At 45.0% G+C, this 17,274-nt stretch overlaps 1 protein-coding gene across 2 annotated transcripts; it reads right to left on the bottom strand.

Annotated features, from left to right (window-relative positions):
- Positions 1 to 1,546: 1,546 nt before the first annotated feature.
- LOC100060085 (zinc finger protein 17-like) lies at positions 1,547 to 12,817 on the bottom strand. Of its 2 annotated transcripts, XM_023650583.2 has the most exons (3): positions 12,565 to 12,817; positions 6,083 to 6,209; positions 1,547 to 4,875 (listed from the first exon to the last, which is right to left on the bottom strand). In XM_023650583.2, exons 1-3 carry the CDS (start codon positions 12,577 to 12,579, stop codon positions 2,423 to 2,425), a joined length of 2,595 nt encoding a protein of 864 aa, XP_023506351.1. In that variant the 5' UTR covers positions 12,580 to 12,817; the 3' UTR covers positions 1,547 to 2,422. The 2 variants fall into 2 exon arrangements, with proteins under 2 accessions (XP_023506351.1, XP_023506352.1); XM_023650584.2 differs by lacking the exon at positions 6,083 to 6,209 and having other exon boundaries at positions 12,565 to 12,809.
- Positions 12,818 to 17,274: the final 4,457 nt, after the last annotated feature.

The raw sequence follows: 17,274 nt of genomic DNA, 5'->3' as shown, positions 1-17,274 counted from the left end.
CCTTTAAGAAAGAAGGAAATTTTGCAATATGTGACAACATGGATGCACCTTGAAGATACTGTGCTAAATAACCCAGACACAGAAAAACAAGCACTGCATGATTCCACTTATGTGAGGAATCTAAAATAGTCATTCATAAAATCGAAGACTGGAATGGTGGTTACCAGGGACTGGGGGGAGGAGGAAATGAGTTATTAATAAACAGGCACAAAGTTTCAGTTAAGAAACATGAAGAGCCTCTAGAGACCTGCTGTACATCATTGTACCCATAGGCAATAACAATGCATTGTGCAAACCTAACATTGGTTTGATTTCATATTGTGTTCCTACCAAAAAAAAAAAAAAACCCAGTGGTTGCCAGGGGAGAGGACAGAGGAGACAGTGTGTAAACAGGTGGAGCACAGAGGATTATTAAGGCAGTAAAACTATTCCATATGATACCAGAATAGTAGCAATATGGCATTATACATTTGTCAAAACCCATAGAATGATGAACACAGAGAGTGAACCCTATGTAATCCGTGCACTTTAGGTAATAATCATCATCATTTGGCTCATCAGTTGTAAGAAATGTCTCACACTAAAACAAGATGCCGTATCGGCAAACTTCTACTGTGAGGATGGTGGTTGTGAAGGGGAATATGGGAACTCTATACTTTCTGCCGAATTTCTCTGTAAACTTAAACCTGCTCAAAAAATAAAGTTTAATTTTAAAAATGTTAATTATTCACCAACTCTATGAACCTGCCATTCTGTTCCCAGGTATTTAACAAAGAAAAATAAAACATACATCATCACTGCAGTCCTAGACCCTCCTGTGAGGTACACATGATTGCTTCCACATCACATCACACCTGCTTCCCAAAGTTTAGTAATTAGAAGGACTTGGCATAATACGCTTACATTTAACTTGTTTTTCTTTAATACCAATGAGTCTGAACATAAGTTCATAGCCTTGATAGCCATGTGGTTTTCCTCTACAGGTGATGATATGCTCATACTTTGGTTCATTTGCAGGGCCTCTGACAACATATTCTGAAATAAGAATCTACATCTTGTCTAATACTGAGCAAATATAGATATTTTAAATGTTTTCTCTCAATCCTGCAACTCTATCTAAATTGTCATGAGTTTTATGGAAAAGAAAGCATTAAATTTAGATATACTATCAATTATTCACCCAATATATGTTGCACTATGGAATTAAAAACTACTACCAGAGATTAAAATCTGAGATTGGTTCCCAGATCTCTAACACTATTCTCTTTCCATTTCCTATATCATACTCCCTATTGACTTTCCTCAAATGAGCCAACTGGTTTGAGAATTTCATGAGATGTTGCTTGTGAGAGCCCCCAACACAACACATGTCACATAACATGTAGTCATAAAAATCAAATATTCTCCTCTGTTCCTTCTGTATCATATTATCTGCCCTTACTTTATTTCCTTTTTCTTCTATCTCCTCATCTTTCAATTCCTGTTTTTTTTCATTCTTCCATCCTTTCCTCTAAAGAAAAAACAAAAAGAAAAACTAAACACACCATTCCCAATGGCAATGATTTCTTGAATATGACACCAAAAGTACATACAACAAAAGCAAAAACAGATAAATTGGACTATATCAAAAGAAAAATCTTTTGTACATTAAAGGATAAAACCAACAGAGTGAAAGTCAACACACAGAGTGAGAAAATATTTGCAAATCATGGATCTAAGGGGACAACATAAACAAGGACTCCTAAAGGTAAGCAACAAAACAATTTAACTTAAAAATAGGCAACAGATTTGAACAGGCATTTCTCCAAAACTGATACAGAAATGGGAAACAAGAACATAGAAAGATGCTCAACATCACCAACTATGAGGAAAATGCAAATCTAAACCACAATGAGACATCACCACACACACATTAGGATAGCTAGTATCAAAAAAACAAAACTAAGAAGTTTTGGCAAGGATGTGGAGAAAGTGAATCCCTGTGCACTGCTGGTGGGAATATAAAATAGTACAGCTACTATGGAAAACAGTTGCACAAAAATACTAAAAATTCAATTACCACATGAACCAGCAATTCCATTTCTGGGGATGTACTTTTAAAGAACTGAAAGCAGAGTCTCAAAGAGATATTGCTACACTCATATTCGTAGTATTATGCACAATAGCCAAACAGTGGAAGCAAACTCAGTTCTTTTCCATTGTGAAGTCTCCAATGCTTACAAGCGTGGAGCTGCATCTCAAGAACTTTCCACAAGTTAAACTACCAAGGCGTTTCTCCAGGGTGACCTCTCTGATGTATACTGAGGTTTGAGCTGTCCCTAAAAAATTGTTCACACTTGCGGCACCCATAAGGCCTTACTCCAGCAAAACTCCTATCTTTAATGAGACTGGCATTGCCACATTCACTGCACCCATAAGGCTTTTATTTACTGTGGATTTTCTGGTGCTCAACAAGTTTATACTTGAGAATGAAAGCTTTCCCACATTCACAACACACATAAGGCCTTTCTCCAGCGTGAATTTTCCGATGTTTACTGAGACTGGAGTTAAAGCTATAGGATTTCCCACATTCACTGCACTCATAAGGCCTTTCTCCGGTGTGCATTCTCTGGTGATACACAAGTTGAAGCTTTCTAAGAAAGGCCTTTCCACATACACTGCAGTGATAAGGCCTTTCTCCAGAGTGGATTTTCTCATGCTCAAGAAGCATACATTTGAAGAAGAAGGCCTTCCCACATTCACTGCACTTATAAGGCTTTTCTCCACTGTGAACTCTCCGATGTTTAATCAGGTAGTAGTTGCATGTAAAGAATATCCCACATTCCCGACACTCGTAAGACTTTTCTGCAGTGTGGGTTTTCTGATGCCTAACAAGTGTAATATTGCTGTGGAAGGCTTTACCACATTCACTGCACTCATAAGGCCGTTCTCCAGTGTGGACTGTCTGATGCTGAAGGAGCTGGAACTTTCTAATGAAGGTCTTCCCACATTCAGTGCATGCATAAGGCTTTTCTCCAGTATGAATTCTGCAATGTGTAACGAGATTGGATTTGTATGTAAAGACTTTGCCACATTCACTGCATCCATAATATCTTTCCCCAGTGTGAATTCTCTGATGGTTAATGAGACTGCAGTTGTCTGTAAAGACTTTTCCACATTCACTGCACTCGTAAGGCATTTCTCCAGTGTGAATTCTCCGATGTTTAATCAGATTGGAGTTGTATTTAAAGACTTTGCCACATTCACTGCACTCATGCCTTTCTCGAGTGTGAATTCTCTGATGTTTAACAAGACTGGAATTGCATGTAAAGACTTTCCCACATTCTCTGCACTCACAAGGCCTTTCTTGAATGTGAATTCTCTGATGTTTAATGAGACTGGAGTTGCATGTAAAGATTTTTCCGCAGTCTCTGCACTCATAAGACCTTCGCCTGGTGTGAATTCTCTGATGTTTAATGAGACTGGAGTTCTCTGTAAAGACTTTCCCACACTCACTACAATCATTAGGCTTATCTCCAGTGTGAATTCTCTGATGTTTAATGAGATTGGAGTTGTATGTAAAGCCTCTTCCGCATTCTCTGCACTCATAAGACCTTTCTCTAGAGTGAATTCTCCGATGATTAATGAGATTGGACTTGTCTGTAAAAACTTTCTTGCATTCTCTGCACTGATGAGGCGTTTTTCCAGTATGAATTATCTGATGTTTAATGAGACTGGAGTTGTATATAAAGACTTTACCACATTCTCTGCACTCAAAAGGCCTTTCTCCAGTGTGAATTATCTGATGTTTAAGGAGACTGGAGTTGTAGATAAAGACTCTCCCACAATCTCTGCACTCATAACGCTTTTCTCTACTGTGAATTATCTGATGTTTAAGGAGACTGGAGTTGTATGTAAAGACTTTCCCGCATTCTCTGCACTCATAAGGCTTTTCTCTACTGTGAATTACCTGATGCTTATTGAGATTGGAGTTGTATGTAAAGACTTTCCCGCATTCTCTGCACTCATAAGGGCGTTCTCTAGTATGAACTGTCCGGTGCCTAATGAGACTGGAATTGCATATAAATACTTTCCCGCATTCACTGCACTCATAAGGCCTTTCTCCAGCATGAATTATCTGATGTTTAATGAGACTGGAGTTGTATATAAAGACTTTCCCACATTCTGGGCACTTAGAAGGCCTTTCCCTAGAGTGAATTCTCTGATGTTTAATGAGTTTGTAGTTGTACCTAAATAATTTCCCACACTGGCTACACTTAAAACCCTTTTCTTTAGTGTGATTTTTCTGCTGTTTACTGAGGTCAGAGTTGTGCCTAAACAATGTTCTACTTTTGCTGCACTCATAAGGTCCATCTGCAGTGTGGACTTTCTGGTGCTTCACAAGTATTTGTTTACGGCTAAAGGCTTTCCCACACTGAGTGCACTTGTAATCATTTTGTCCACTTTCAAAGGGCTCCTCGCGCTCAGTGTCCCTGGGTGGCTTCCCCTCACTGTGAGGGGCTGGGAGCTGGAGAAGGACTGGGCTGGTTGGGAAGCATTTCCCACCTTCAGTGCATGCCAATGTCCTCTCTGTCATGTGAACTCCATTGTCCATGACAAGGGAAATGTTCCTGCTGTCCTTTATGGAAAGTTTATCTCCGGTCTGCTGCTTTGGATGCTGGTGCAGGCTTGTCCCATAAGTGTACTGCCCTTGATCAGGGTGTATCCCATCATGCTCAGCCAGATGCAAAATCTCTTTCAAGAGTGAGCTGCACCTATGACACGGCTGGGTCTTCTGGGTGGATGAACCTGGCTCTGGAGCGCTGACTTGTGACATTCCCACAGAAAAACCTTGCTCAAAAGGTGCCTCTTGATCCTGGGCTCCATGCCAACAACCTGTAAGCAGAGAGATGCTGGTAAACTGCATGTTGACTTTGGTGGCAAGAGGCAACCCCACTAATGAGTGTAAGTCACATCCACAATTAAGTCCATGGGACTGGTGAATGACAACAAGGGCAACAGCCAGTGAGAGGAAGGCTTTCTGTGAAGAGCTGGGCCTGAGAAGCTCACATAACAGGAAGGACACAAGAAAGGGGTAAGGTGCAGGGAGGAGAGGCAGGGTCCCTAGCTCACTCTTCTGCAAGTGGCTTTCAACAAGGCCATGGCTGCTGGTGACTGATGAGCATGGAGCAGATGTGTCCAGATCCAGAAACGTCCGACTGTGACAGTACCTGGTGCTCAAAGACTATTTAGGGATATGTACAGACCTCTCAACACCTTCAGCATAGGTCAAATGTTGGAGAGCCCTGCAAAGGGAGCCGTGGAAGAGAACGGGTGAGAGTGGAGGTCAGAAAGCTGTGTGTCTGTTGGGGGAAAGACAGGACCCAAAGTCAAGAGTATAAATGATGATGGGAAAGAAAACATACAAGTAAGATGTGGACATGATTCGTGGGATCGTGGAATGGTGGGCTCAGGAAGGGCTCCCAGCACGATGTGAACTCAGCTCTCACCTCACAACCTTCCCCAGTTCCCATGCACCAGCCCAGGTTCTTTTAAACTTCTCCTGGCATTGTTCTCTTGCCAAGTGCACCACTGTGTCAGGCACCAGGGAGTGGCCAATGTGCATCCAGAGTGAGCCACCCCATGACATTCCAGATTCTAAAGTTACAAGAACTTCAAAGACGAGTCTTCAAAAAAACAATGCCACGTTCCCCAAAACTAGTGACCACGTTGGTGCCTGGAATTACTGGCACAAGCAGGCCCCAAGAAATGTCAGCAAGAGGGAGGGGAAAGGTCTGGGACACAGAGGTTCCAAGACAGAGTCACCCAACAAGGGACAAGCTGTGGGATCTCTCAGACAAACTTCAAGATTTTTGATTACTGAGCCATGTCTTGCAAGCTCTTCAGAGTAGCAAGGATAGGGGACTTGGGGAGAGTGGAAACAGTGCACCCAATTGAGCCCTGGCACCAGTAACACACTTGCCAACAAACCAGGAAAGGCAGTCGTACCCACGGTCTCATGGTGGGAAGGACTGAGCTGCCCAGGGAAAAGGAGAAGAATAGAGCCCAGCACAGGACACTAGGGTGAGTGTTAGTGCCTTACCTATGGATGAGAAATGTGTAACAATCTCCAGCATCACATGATGGTACAGGCATCTCTGAGGCTCATCAAGGAGGTCCCACTCCTCCTGGGAGAAATAAATGGCCACATCCTCAAAGACCACACAGCCCTGTCAAAATTGGGACAGTTCAGTCCATGAGCAGCTTCCTGTTCTGCGTTTTCTTCAATTTCTATTCATCTAATTGCTATCCATGAACTACAGAGCCATGTGCCACGTCCACAGGGCCCTCCATTCATTCTCCTCCTCATGTACGCATCACACTTTGGACTGTACCCCTGTCTCCAGCGCCTCCACAGTTGCAATGTTTTCAGGCCACCTGGTACCACATCACAGACATTTCCATGGCCTCTGAACATGCAACACTGCACATGGAAGCTAGGTAGCACACGTCGAGTGAAACCAGCATCCTATTCTGCCCCAGGATGCCCACGTCCCATAGCACCTGGGGCAGCCTCTAGCCCTGACTTGATGGTCTCCCCACCTGGTCCTGCTTGTACTTTAACATAGTCACACAAACCTACAGGAGGACCTCATGATCCTCAGCCCTCTCCCACTTCTGCACTGGACATGTTGCCCCATAAGCAGTCAGAACCTTCCTCTCTCTACCTGAACATCAGTCTAAGCGCAGCTGTACTGACTCCCAAGCACCATCCTCAACACAGGCCTAGCAAACTCCTAGCTCATCCCATTTCCCCTCAAATTCATCTACCAGCCTGAATTAAACCATCCAGACCCCATCAAGAATTACCACAAAACACTGGTCACTCATTAGAGGGGTAATGAGACCCACACTGACCTTACTGCCAACTTTAATCCTGCAATGATGCCTCAGCATCCATCTAGTGACCCTTCTCTTCTTGGAAGCCTTTCATTTTTTTATATATAATGAGTTAATTGTTCACAACACTGAAATTGCAGCTGTACATTACTACTCGTCCATCACCATATAAGTGCTCCCCTTCACCCTCTGTGCCCAACACCTACGCCCTCTGCCCCCAGTACCCATTGATCTGCTCTCTTTGTCCATGTGTTTATCTTCCCCATATGAGTGAAATCATCTGGTGTTTGTCTTTCCCTTTCTGGCTTATTTTGCTTAGGATAATACCCTCCAGGTCCATCCATGTGGTTGCGAGTGGGACAATTTTCTCTTTATTTATGGGTAAGCAGCATTCCATTCTTTATCCAATTATCAGTCTATGGGCACATGGGTTGCTTCTGCGTCTTGGCTATTGTGAAGAATACTGCAATGAACATCAGGGTAAATCTCTTTCAAGTGTTGATTTCAAGTACTTTGGATAGATACCCAGTAGTGGGATGGCTGGGTCATGTGATATTTCTATTTTTAGTTTTTTGAGAAATCTCCATACTGTTTGCCATAGTGGCTGCAACAGTTTGCATTCCCACCAGCAATGGATGAGGGTCTCTTTCTTCTACAACCGCTCCAAGATTTGTTATTTTTTGTCTTGGTGATTATAGCCATTTTAATGTGTGTAAGGTGATATCTAAATCTAGTTTTGATTTGCATTTCCCTGATGATTAGTGATGTTGAGCATCTTTTCATGTGCCTATTGGCCATCTGTACATCTTCTTTGCAGAAATGTTTGTTCATACCCTCTGCTAATCTTTTCATCGGGTTGTTTTTTGGTTGCTCAGTTGTGTGAGTTCTTTATATATTATGGAGATTAACCCCTTGTTGGATATATGATTTGCAAATATTTTCTCCCAATTGGTGGGTTGTCTTTCTGTTTGGATCCTGGTTTCCTCTGCCTTGCAGAAGCTCTTTAGTCTGATGAAATCCCACTTGTTTATTTTTTCTTTTATTTCCCTTGCGGAAAACTTTCTTACTCCCCCACCCTCCCTCTCACACATACCTCACCTCACAACCACTGCACTTCCTCATCTGTATTTCTGACGCCCACCACCACCATCCTGGTGCCCAACTGAGCGATCCAGTCCTTGGCCCTTTCCTTCACCTTCTTTGCTCCCCAATGGCATCACCACCATAACCTGAACAGGCCCACTCACAGATCTGACCCGCAGTTTCATTCCAGTTCACAGTGGATACTATGTCATGGCTGTTTCCAACCTGAACACCTCTGCTGAACACCAGACCTGCGTGTCCAACTGCCAAAGGGACACGTCCACTTAAGAGTCTCTGGAACATCTGGGATGTGGCCAAAATATAACTCTTCATTTTCCTCCTAAAAATTCGTCCTACTGCTCATTTCAACCATCTCATTGATGGAACAGGCATCCTTACAAACAAGGCCAAAAATCTTGGAGCCTCACTGACTCCCCTGCCCTCTTCCATCCCACCTCCCAGGCTTCCTGGCTCACTACATCATAAACTGTGGTTCTAGGTTCAAAACAAATCCAAAGGCCAAACTCTCATCCCACCTCCACAGCCACCAATCTTGTGAAGCTCCCACCAACACTCACCTGCACTGGGGTAGGAGCTTCCTCCCAGATCTCCCTGCCTACACCCTCACCCCTACTTCTCTCCTCCACTTGAGCCAGAGACAGCCTACTCAAATTGGATCAGATCACATCACTCCTCTGCTCCAAACCTTCCCTCATTCCCATCGCCCTGCACATTAGAGGTCCAGAAGCTGAGGCTGTCATTCCAGGCCTGATCCCTGGGCCACCACCACCCAATGCCAGCTCCATATTCCCAGAAGATACAACAGAGACTTGCAGCTTCCTGAACATTCCAGCTCAGTCTCACCTGTAAACATTGAACAGTTTGGATCCTGTGCCCAGGACTCCCCGTCAAATGTTATCCCAACAGTTGTCAGAAAGGGAAACAGCACCGTACAACCTGAGAGTGAGGTCAGGACCTCTGGCCTGGAGAAATCACATTGCCCTCTCACCCAACAGTGGAAGGATAGGCGAAGAGTCTCAGAACATCAGCGTTCCCTATATGGTGATGTCAAAAACACTGGAGTGATAGTGAGGTGAGCAAAGGCCTCTACTCACCTGTGCAGGGTCCATAAACATTTCTGCCACCGACATGGGACCCCATAGGAGGGAGGCCATGAGAAATGGGCAACCATAGTAGGATCCTACAGGCTGAGCTGCACCACCTCCTATGCCTGTCCTGGTACAAAGTGATCTCAGGCAGATGGATGGTCTAACCTTAGCTCTTCAGACCTCAATGCTGCTTCTTACCAGCTGTGTGACTTTGAACAAGGACTGAATCTCCCTTAGCCTCAGTGCCCTCATCTGTAAAATCAGGATAAGAATGGTTTCTACCTTATAGGGTTGATACTGATCCAAGCCTGCATGACAGACACTACAGATCAGCAATTACTGTCCACAGGATTAACAGTTTTGTTTATTATTTCAGTGCAATTGAAGTAACAGGATTTAGAAACTTGGGTATTTTTCCCACTTTTTGATGTTTAAAAAGATGTGATATATATATAAAGCCTTCCAGTGTAAGGAAATACCTAGAAGTAAATTTAAGTCCCTACCAATCATTAAGTGTTTGAATAAGTTTAACTTAATAAATATGTTCATCTCTAATTGTCTACCAATTGTACATACTCAGAGAAATACTGCTTAGCCGGTACTTAATAACAGTTTCACATGCTTTTAACTTATCCAGTTGTAAGGAGGAGCTGAGCACGCAAGTCAAGCTACTAGTCCTTTCAGCAACCGGCCTACCTGCACCACAGTCCTCTGAGGGAGCCTGCAGAGGCCTTGACTGGACTGCGGACCACCATCTTGCTCTGAAGCCTGGAGGAGGTGAGGCTGCAGTGCCCTCGTCTGGGACCCAGCTGCTCCACCAGCCTGGCTGACCTTTCCCTTTGTGCACAGGGAGCGGCCTGAGGGTTTGCTCAGCCTACAGCCTGGAGAATCGAAACCACCTCACACCTCAGTCTCCATCTCAGGCCAATTCCTTACCCATGTAGACCTTTCTTTCTAGAGACACAGGCCAGAACCCTCCAAGGAAGGCTGTCTCATTTCCGGACGAAGCATCAGGGATGCCCACCTCCCGGTCCCTCGTCCCCCAAGTCTCAGCCCTCCCCTGCCTCAACACGGGGCCCATCTGAAACCACCACCTTCAGACACTCCCTCCTCCATCAGACACTCCTCCTCCCAGAACACACCCTGGTCCAGTCCACACCCTCCACCCTTGCACATCTGCAGCCCAGCCTTCTGCCTGCTCTCCGAACCTTTATGGCCACCTACCCAAGCGACGTCTCCACCTTCTCACAACTCCATCCCAAGACCTCTCAGAATCACCGCATCCAGAAGGAACCCGTCATCTTCTCTGTGAAGCCCGCTCCCTGCACTCACTTCCCCATCTCTGTTCTTTTCAAGGTTCAGGCAAAAAGAAACTGGGGATGCTTCTCTCCCTACTTTTGCTCACCGCTACACTATACGCAGCAGAGAATGCTGTGACCCTAAAAGTCGGTCCCAAATCCCATCACATCCCTGCTCTACGCCACGGCTCTGGGCCAGTGCCTCCCTCACCCCCTGGACTCCACTGCCCTGTCCTCCACCCCATCTGGCCCCTTTAAGCGCCTCTCTCGGCCTGCCCTGCAGCTTCTCCTGAGTCACAACCCCCCCGCCCCCCCCCCGCCCGCCACTGCGGGGCGGGACTCCTCCTCCCCCCGGCTCTGTGGGAGGCATTCCCCCACTCTAGTTACCGTTAAAATGTTACAGAGGTTTTCTCCTAAAAGCAATAAATAATAAATAACTGATGAGTAGAAGGGCCGAGGGGTGCAGGGATGCCCCTTGGTGAAGAACGGCCGGTCAACACCCCTAATATTTTCTGAATTCTATGTGTAGGGGAGGAAGACATTTCCTCTTCCCAAATGGGGGTTCGTCTGGCCAGAGAACAAATTAAATTCACATGAGACAGAATAGCAAGAGAAAATTAAACAAAGCTTTAGGAGGAACCGTGGCTCGGGGCTTTTCTTCCCGAAGGAAGAAAGGGCACTGAAGAAGTGGGGTGCACAGAGTGGTTGTATACCCCCAAACAGGGTGTTTCATATGTGATTGAAATGTCCCTCCCACAATAGTCACAAGATTGCCCTGTCAGCACAGTGCTTGATGGACACAGCAGGTAGTGGTCTGCTGTCTCAGAGGGCGTAGCAGGAGGCAAGTCGATTGTCTGGAGCTGGGTGGTCACAGGTGAGCACAGCAATCAGTTCCTAGCCTAAGGAAAGATGCTTAATCTTTAAGAAATGCCAAAGTTGGGAGGGGGAGGGAAGTCAGTTACAGGAGGTTACCAGACAAGCACAATAAAATGCAGATTTTAAGTCCTTGCCTTTGGCATTGATTAAGAGTTTTTAGAGAGAAGGTCATCTCCTTTCTTCTTCCTGGTACAGAGAGGGAGGCACCTTTTACAGAGAGAGATTTACCTTACAAATGTAAAGGTGTCCTAACAAAGGGCAAGTTCCATTCCTCCTTCCCTGTCCCAGTTTATCAAAAGCAATCAGCCTCAAATAATCCTGATGCCAAAGAGACATATCTTGGGGTGGCCAATTTCAGATCCCTACATATGCATGCTTTCTATCAAGGTTATGTCTATACTTATTTCTGTTTTTTATTCTTGAAGATATACAGTTTAGCTTAGCTTTTCAGCCCTTTACTTTACTAACAAAATAATATTTTCTCCGGCAGTGTGCTTAAGGGACTGTTAGCTCTACAATCTAAAAGACAAAGGAATGCTTTCACCCCCTAAAGGGTGCGAAAATGTAAAGATGTTTAACTGCCCGCTGAGAATGCAGATAGCCCTGGGGATAAGATACCCTGGAGTCGCCTTTTGTTCCCATTAATCATCTACACTAATGGCGTAAATGATTGAGGGAGGCAGGGATGGCTCCCCCAGGATGTAAGCAGACGGAATGCTGTCCTGTCCGGAGGCCTGGACCTTCTCTCTTTGGTTTAACTTTACCATGAATTACAACAGATATCTAGGTACCTATCTCTTTTAGCTTAGAGACAACAAACAATAGTTAATTGCGGAGAAGACGACCATTAACCTTATGCTCTATAGAAGAGAATGCTAATAAATATTCTTGTGCTCTTTTTTTACTTCCTTATCTCTCTGAGAATACTTGTAGAGCTATTTCTGTACTAATCCTGAAAAATATAAAAACGACACTTGTGCACAGTAAAGTTGGACTTGCTAACACCAACCCAAGTCTCACGTCCTGTTTATTTTCCCCTCATTTCGCCGACGCCATCTCTCCCGCAGGAACCTAGACTCTGCCGAGGCTGGAGCCCAGCACGGCTCCCTGTGGACAAGGCCCCCACCCCCACCCCCCGCGCACCGCCGCAGGCTGCCGACGCCGGAGCCCCCCGCAGCCTCGGCCCGGCCGGCCCTGACGGAGCCCCGTCCACACTTCAGCCCAGCGGCTCCCACGGCACCGCGCCCGCCCCTCCACCTGGGCTCCAGCGCTCGGAGGCGGGAGTCGGGCCGGGGGAGGCCCGGAGACGCGCCACCCACCTCAGGCGACGCCATCAGCGCGGCCTCCGCCACCAACCAGCGGACGGGCGGGGCCGGGAGCAGGGCCGCCGCGTCCCCACCGGTTCTATCGGGCCTCACAGCCGCCTCCGCATAGCGGGGACAAGGTCTCCTCTCCTACTTTCCATTCCCTTTGGCCCCGAGTCAGGACTCACGACTCCATTACCGGATGAACAAACCCGGTAAAACACAAATGGCCGACACGACACGGAAGCGCCGGAAGTCCCGCCCCCACGGGCTGCGGACGCCTGGAATCGTCCCTCTGCCAAGCTGTCATTGGTTACCACAGTCGACGCTGCACGCCGCACAACTTTCTGGGTAATGTTGTTTCCACGACGGTAGCCGAGCTGTCTCAGAATGTGGGTGGTTCCTCATTTCTTGGATAAAGGGCATTTGGCGACGAGAGGGGCCGTGGGGATGTTGTTCCAGGGCTCCAACCTGGGAGGGAAAGCGCTTGGGGTCAAAGGAGTCATTCCAGATTTCCTTGCGGTGCAGTCTAGGACTTCAGAGAAATGTTTACACACCTGTTTGTTTGCTTGTTTTTTTTGAGAGGTGAGTTTTACTTGACCCAAAGTGAGGATTATAATCTGGGAAGGCTTTTCCCAGAAAGAAAGCGTTTTTGAGATTCATGGTACAAATGGTAGGCAATGAGAAATGAAGATATTCATTAAGTTAAACTTAGGGAAACACGATGATTGGTAGGAACTTTACTGTACATTTGAATTGGAGTTGGAGTCCAGAGGGGAAGCCCTCATGCACTACCACTGGAAGTCAATTACAGGAAGAATTGTCAATTACAGACCTCAACAGGAAGAAATATACATTGCATCCCAGACAGAAATTGACTACCCCAGCAACTCAGCCAATTAGAAACCATCACCGCCTGAACTCGTTTTTCTCTGACGGACTTTTGTTCAAAACAACCACTCCCAATTTCCTTCTTTTTCCCTATAAAATAACGTTCCTCTCTTTTCATTGTTGGACTTGCCTATGGCTTTTCCTATAACTTGCTTGTCCCAAATTGCAGTTCTTTACTGTTCATGAATAAAAACCATTTTGCTGGTAAAATAACTGGCAGTTTTATTTTTTTAGGCTAATGGAAGACTAAGAATAAAGCGCTTATTTTTCGTATTCAGGAAAGAAAAAGAGTGTTCTTTCGCCAAATTCTAGTCATGAACAGAAACCGAAGTTTACTGGAGATAACTTTGGATGACGTCTCATAGTCAACCAGTCAAAAACAGTCTCACCCCAGTAAGAGCGTCTGAAAATTAGCAAATCACTGACAGTCCCAAACTTCTAAAATTCAGCCAGACAGTTTTTCGGCCCTAGTCCTAAAAGGTAGCCAATTAGTGACAACCCCAGGCTCGCGGGCAACAGCCAATCAGCAAGTGCCTCACTTCAATATCCCGGGTTCTGAAAGTCAACGAGTGGGCAGTGGCAACCACAGTGACACGCCTGAAAGTCCCTCAGTCCTTAAACACGCCAATTTCTGAAAGCCCACCAATTCTGGATTACCAGACTTCCCAAAAGCTTAAATGAGAGCAGCTCTGGCTTTCTTTGAGGAGACTGCCTGACAACTAGAACTCTCCCTTGCAGACAAACAGGAAGTTCACTTTTTTCTTTTTTGTATCAGATACCAAGTTCAATTCATTGTTAGTTCACAAGTTTGCACAGCTTTCAATGGGTCAACTTCTATTTACACTTAGTTATGAGTTTGGACTTGTGAGTAGTATGTGAACTGACATAGACGTGAGATTGAATAGGCAACTTTTCTATTCTTACTGAAGTTTCTATTATCTATTTTTTGTGTATACTGAATACAAAAATGCCAAAAATAAGTGTAAATTTTGTGATGAATTTCCTTAAGAGTGGTTATTTACTAAATGTGGTAAAAATCCTCTTCAAGGTCTTTGTGTGGTATGCAATTGTTCATTCGATATTGAAAGTGATGGACACATATAAATCAACATTACTAACAGTTAAGCACGAGAGATGTATGATTTCCTCAACTAGTATCAAAGCAAGTAAAAAATAATTGTTTAAGAGAAATTCAGAATAAGAAGGTAAAATAATAATAGAAGTTTTAAGGAATTCCCACACTGTATATCATCATTCCTCCTGCTCACGCTACTGTTGAGCATGTGTCCCATTCATCAATATTCAGTGGACTAAAGAACAAGATAAATGGGATGTGTCCACTGTAGAAGCTGTGTTACAATCTAGTATAGTTATCATGGAAGTCCCACTGACATATGGTCTGCACTTCCTGTCACCACAGACCCCAGCCTTCCACCAGGTAGGGCACCCACAGATGTCCCTTGTGTCTTGCTGCTCAGGGCAAGTCAAGTCCTCAAAGAAATGGCCAGATGGGAGGATCCTCTACAGGATTTCAGGTGGCCTTATAACAAGGCTTTTGAAAAGACAAATAAAATTGCTGCCAATTTAATGGAAACTATAGCTCACATGTGTCCCACTCAGATAAATTGGAAAGCAATTCAGAGAGGCACACATACAAAAAAGGGTGAATTAGGGGCTGGCCCAGTGACGTAGTGGTTAAGTTCACACACTCTGCTTCTGTGGCCTGGGGTTCTCAGGTTCAGATCCCAGGTGCAGACCCAAATACTGCATCAAGCTGTGCTGTGGCAGCATCTCACATATAAAATAGATGAAGATTGGCAGGGATGTTAGCTCAGAGACAATCTTTGTCAAGCAAGAAGAGGAAGATTGGCAACAGTTAGCTCAGGGCCAATCTTCCTCACACGCACACAAAAGGATGAATCAGTCCTTGAATTTTGTGATCACTTTGAGAAAATATTCTCCCAGAATTCAGGAATACTTAAATTTCTTGTAGAAACTAGTAGATTATTTAAATCTATGTTTCTGGATGGACAAGCCGATCCAGTTTCCATCCTGGTCAAGAAGCATGACCCTGAGTGAGCTGCCAGGAGTTCCAATGCTCTGGCAGCTACAGCAAATCACCTAGCCAAGACTTTACAGAAGGACAAAGAAAATCGAGCCACCAGGCTCTTGGCACACCAGGAAGAAGCAGCCCAATTGATAGCCTTGCAATTGTCTCAGCAGAGCCAGGTCCCTAGTCCCCCTTCAGATAAGACTTGTTACTTTTGCAAAACGTCAGGACACTTCAAAAAGGATTGTTTAAAATACAAAAAAAAATGGCTTCAGAATAATCCACGGTCTCAGAGGCCAACCACCTGAAAGATCCATTGCCTCAATCTAGAATAGGGCCACTCCAGGGAACAAAAAGGGGCCTATCCCCTCCTGACAGCTGACCAATCTGGTGAAATCAATTTGACTATAGAAGGGCAGCCATTGATGGCTCTGAGTGACACTGGAGCCACTTATTCTGTCCTCAACCCTGACCGATTTGCTAGACCCCTTCGCCAGAGTACACAGACATTTAACATGGTCGGAGAATCAAATCAGGTGCTTACAGTACCTATGTCTCAACCCCTCTGTTTCCAGTTAGGCCCTTTCCAAGGGTGCCAACCTTTCTTGTTTCCCTTCTTCCCAGTTCATCTCCCAGGGCATGACTCCCTTCAGGCCACTCAAGCCCATATCTCTTTCAACTGTAAAGGACATCCCATCCTCCTCACTGTTAGATGAATGTTCTATGTCTTGCTGCTTATACCCATTTGTCCCACGACTGCACCTTTTACAAATAGTCTCATTGACCTGTCCAGCTTTCCCAGTCAACTTTGGGTTTCCTCTTCCACTGATGTAGGCCATATAATCCCTACTGCTCCTATAGCTACAATCCTCGATCCCTCCAAACCTCTCCCAAACATCAAGCAATACCCTTTAAGTCTGACTGCCATGCAAGGAATTAGGCCTATTGTTCAGGATTTTATAAAAAGAGGGCTCATTGCACCCACCACCAGTCCCTGCAATGCACCAATCCTACCTGTTAAAAAATTAATGGTAGAGGATGGCATTCTATTCAAGACTTGCCTGCTACTAGCAGCATTGTGATACCACAACATCTGATAGTCCCTGCTCCCCATACCTTGCTCTCTCATACTCCTGAGATACCGTCTTTTCAGCTATTGATCTCTGTAGCACATTTTTAAGTGTTCCTGTAGCTAAAGCAAGCCAATATCTGTTTGCCTTTACATGGGACAATCACAAGTATACTTGGATTGTCCTTCCTCAGGGGTATACAGAGAGCCCCACCTACTTTTCTCAGGTCTTACATTCAGATCTCCAATCTCTTGTCTTCCCTGGGAGTTCTACTATCCTTCAATCTTTGGATGATCCTTTACTTTGCAGAGATTCCAGATCTCTGCAGATTGGAGGAAACTACCAATACCCAGATCTGCTCAGCTCAACAGGCAGAACTGCATACTCTCACTTGGGCTTGCACTCTGGCGTCCAGTAAAACCCTAACTGTATATACAGATGGTAGGTATGCCTTTAGGATAGCCCATGACTTTGGTATGCTTTAGAAACAACATGGTTTCCTAAATTCTTCCGGGCAACCCATCAAAAACAAACAATATGTTCTTAAGCTTTTTGACTCTATCCTTGGCAAAGGCAATTACCTTGCCAATGTGAAGCCAAACTGGCAGCATCCTCACAGTCCTACCCAGTTCTTTGTGCTCACCGAATGGAAAAAGGAAAAGTTACTTCTCTTTTTGTTTGTTTGTTTGTTTTTTTGGAGGAAGATTAGCCCTC

This window comes from Equus caballus, chromosome 10 (assembly GCF_041296265.1).
Source record: "Equus caballus isolate H_3958 breed thoroughbred chromosome 10, TB-T2T, whole genome shotgun sequence".
In the NCBI taxonomy this organism is placed as follows: Eukaryota; Metazoa; Chordata; class Mammalia; order Perissodactyla; family Equidae; genus Equus; species Equus caballus.
Note: the sequence above shows the minus strand (reverse complement) of the source record. Positions and strands in the feature narration are given on the sequence as shown.

Excerpts from the sequence above, each read along its gene's own strand:
- LOC100060085 (XM_023650583.2), bottom strand. Across the intron at positions 4,876-6,082 it reads TACACATTTCTCATCCATAG|GTTGTTGGCATGGAGCCCAG; the intron begins GTAAGGCACTAA and ends CTCTGCTTACAG.